This window comes from Eimeria mitis, genomic scaffold (assembly GCF_000499745.2).
Source record: "Eimeria mitis Houghton genomic scaffold, Emh_scaff3433, whole genome shotgun sequence".
In the NCBI taxonomy this organism is placed as follows: Eukaryota; Apicomplexa; class Conoidasida; order Eucoccidiorida; family Eimeriidae; genus Eimeria; species Eimeria mitis.
The window spans coordinates 5500-5724 of record NW_013571776.1 but is presented as its reverse complement, the minus strand read 5'-3'; the positions used below and the strand labels follow the sequence as shown (position 1 = coordinate 5724).

At 54.2% G+C, this 225-nt stretch overlaps 1 protein-coding gene across 1 annotated transcript in view; it reads left to right on the top strand.

Annotated features, from left to right (window-relative positions):
- EMH_0066000 (uncharacterized protein) overlaps positions 1–123 on the top strand; it is a gene marked incomplete at both ends in the record, with an annotated part of 444 nt that extends 321 nt beyond the window's left edge. The window contains one exon of the mRNA XM_013498458.1: positions 3–123. Coding sequence (XP_013353912.1) covers positions 3–123 — 121 coding nt within the window. The remainder of the gene's footprint in view (positions 1–2) is intronic.
- Between the last annotated feature and the right edge of the window lie 102 nt (positions 124–225).

The window sequence follows — 225 nt, the reverse complement described above, 5'->3', positions numbered from 1 at the left end:
AGCACCCGCCATCACCCGCTTGTGCTTCGGCCGGCCCACACTGCAGCAGCAGCAGCAGCAGCAGCAGCAGTAGCAACAGCAGCAGCAGGAGCAGCAGCAGCAGCAGCAGCAGGAGCAGAATGATAAGCAGCAGGAGTTGACATTATAGGGCTTTATGCAGCTCTTCTAAACCCTAAACCCTAAACCCTCAATATTGACGCCTGAAAGAAACACTGAGTTCTGCTA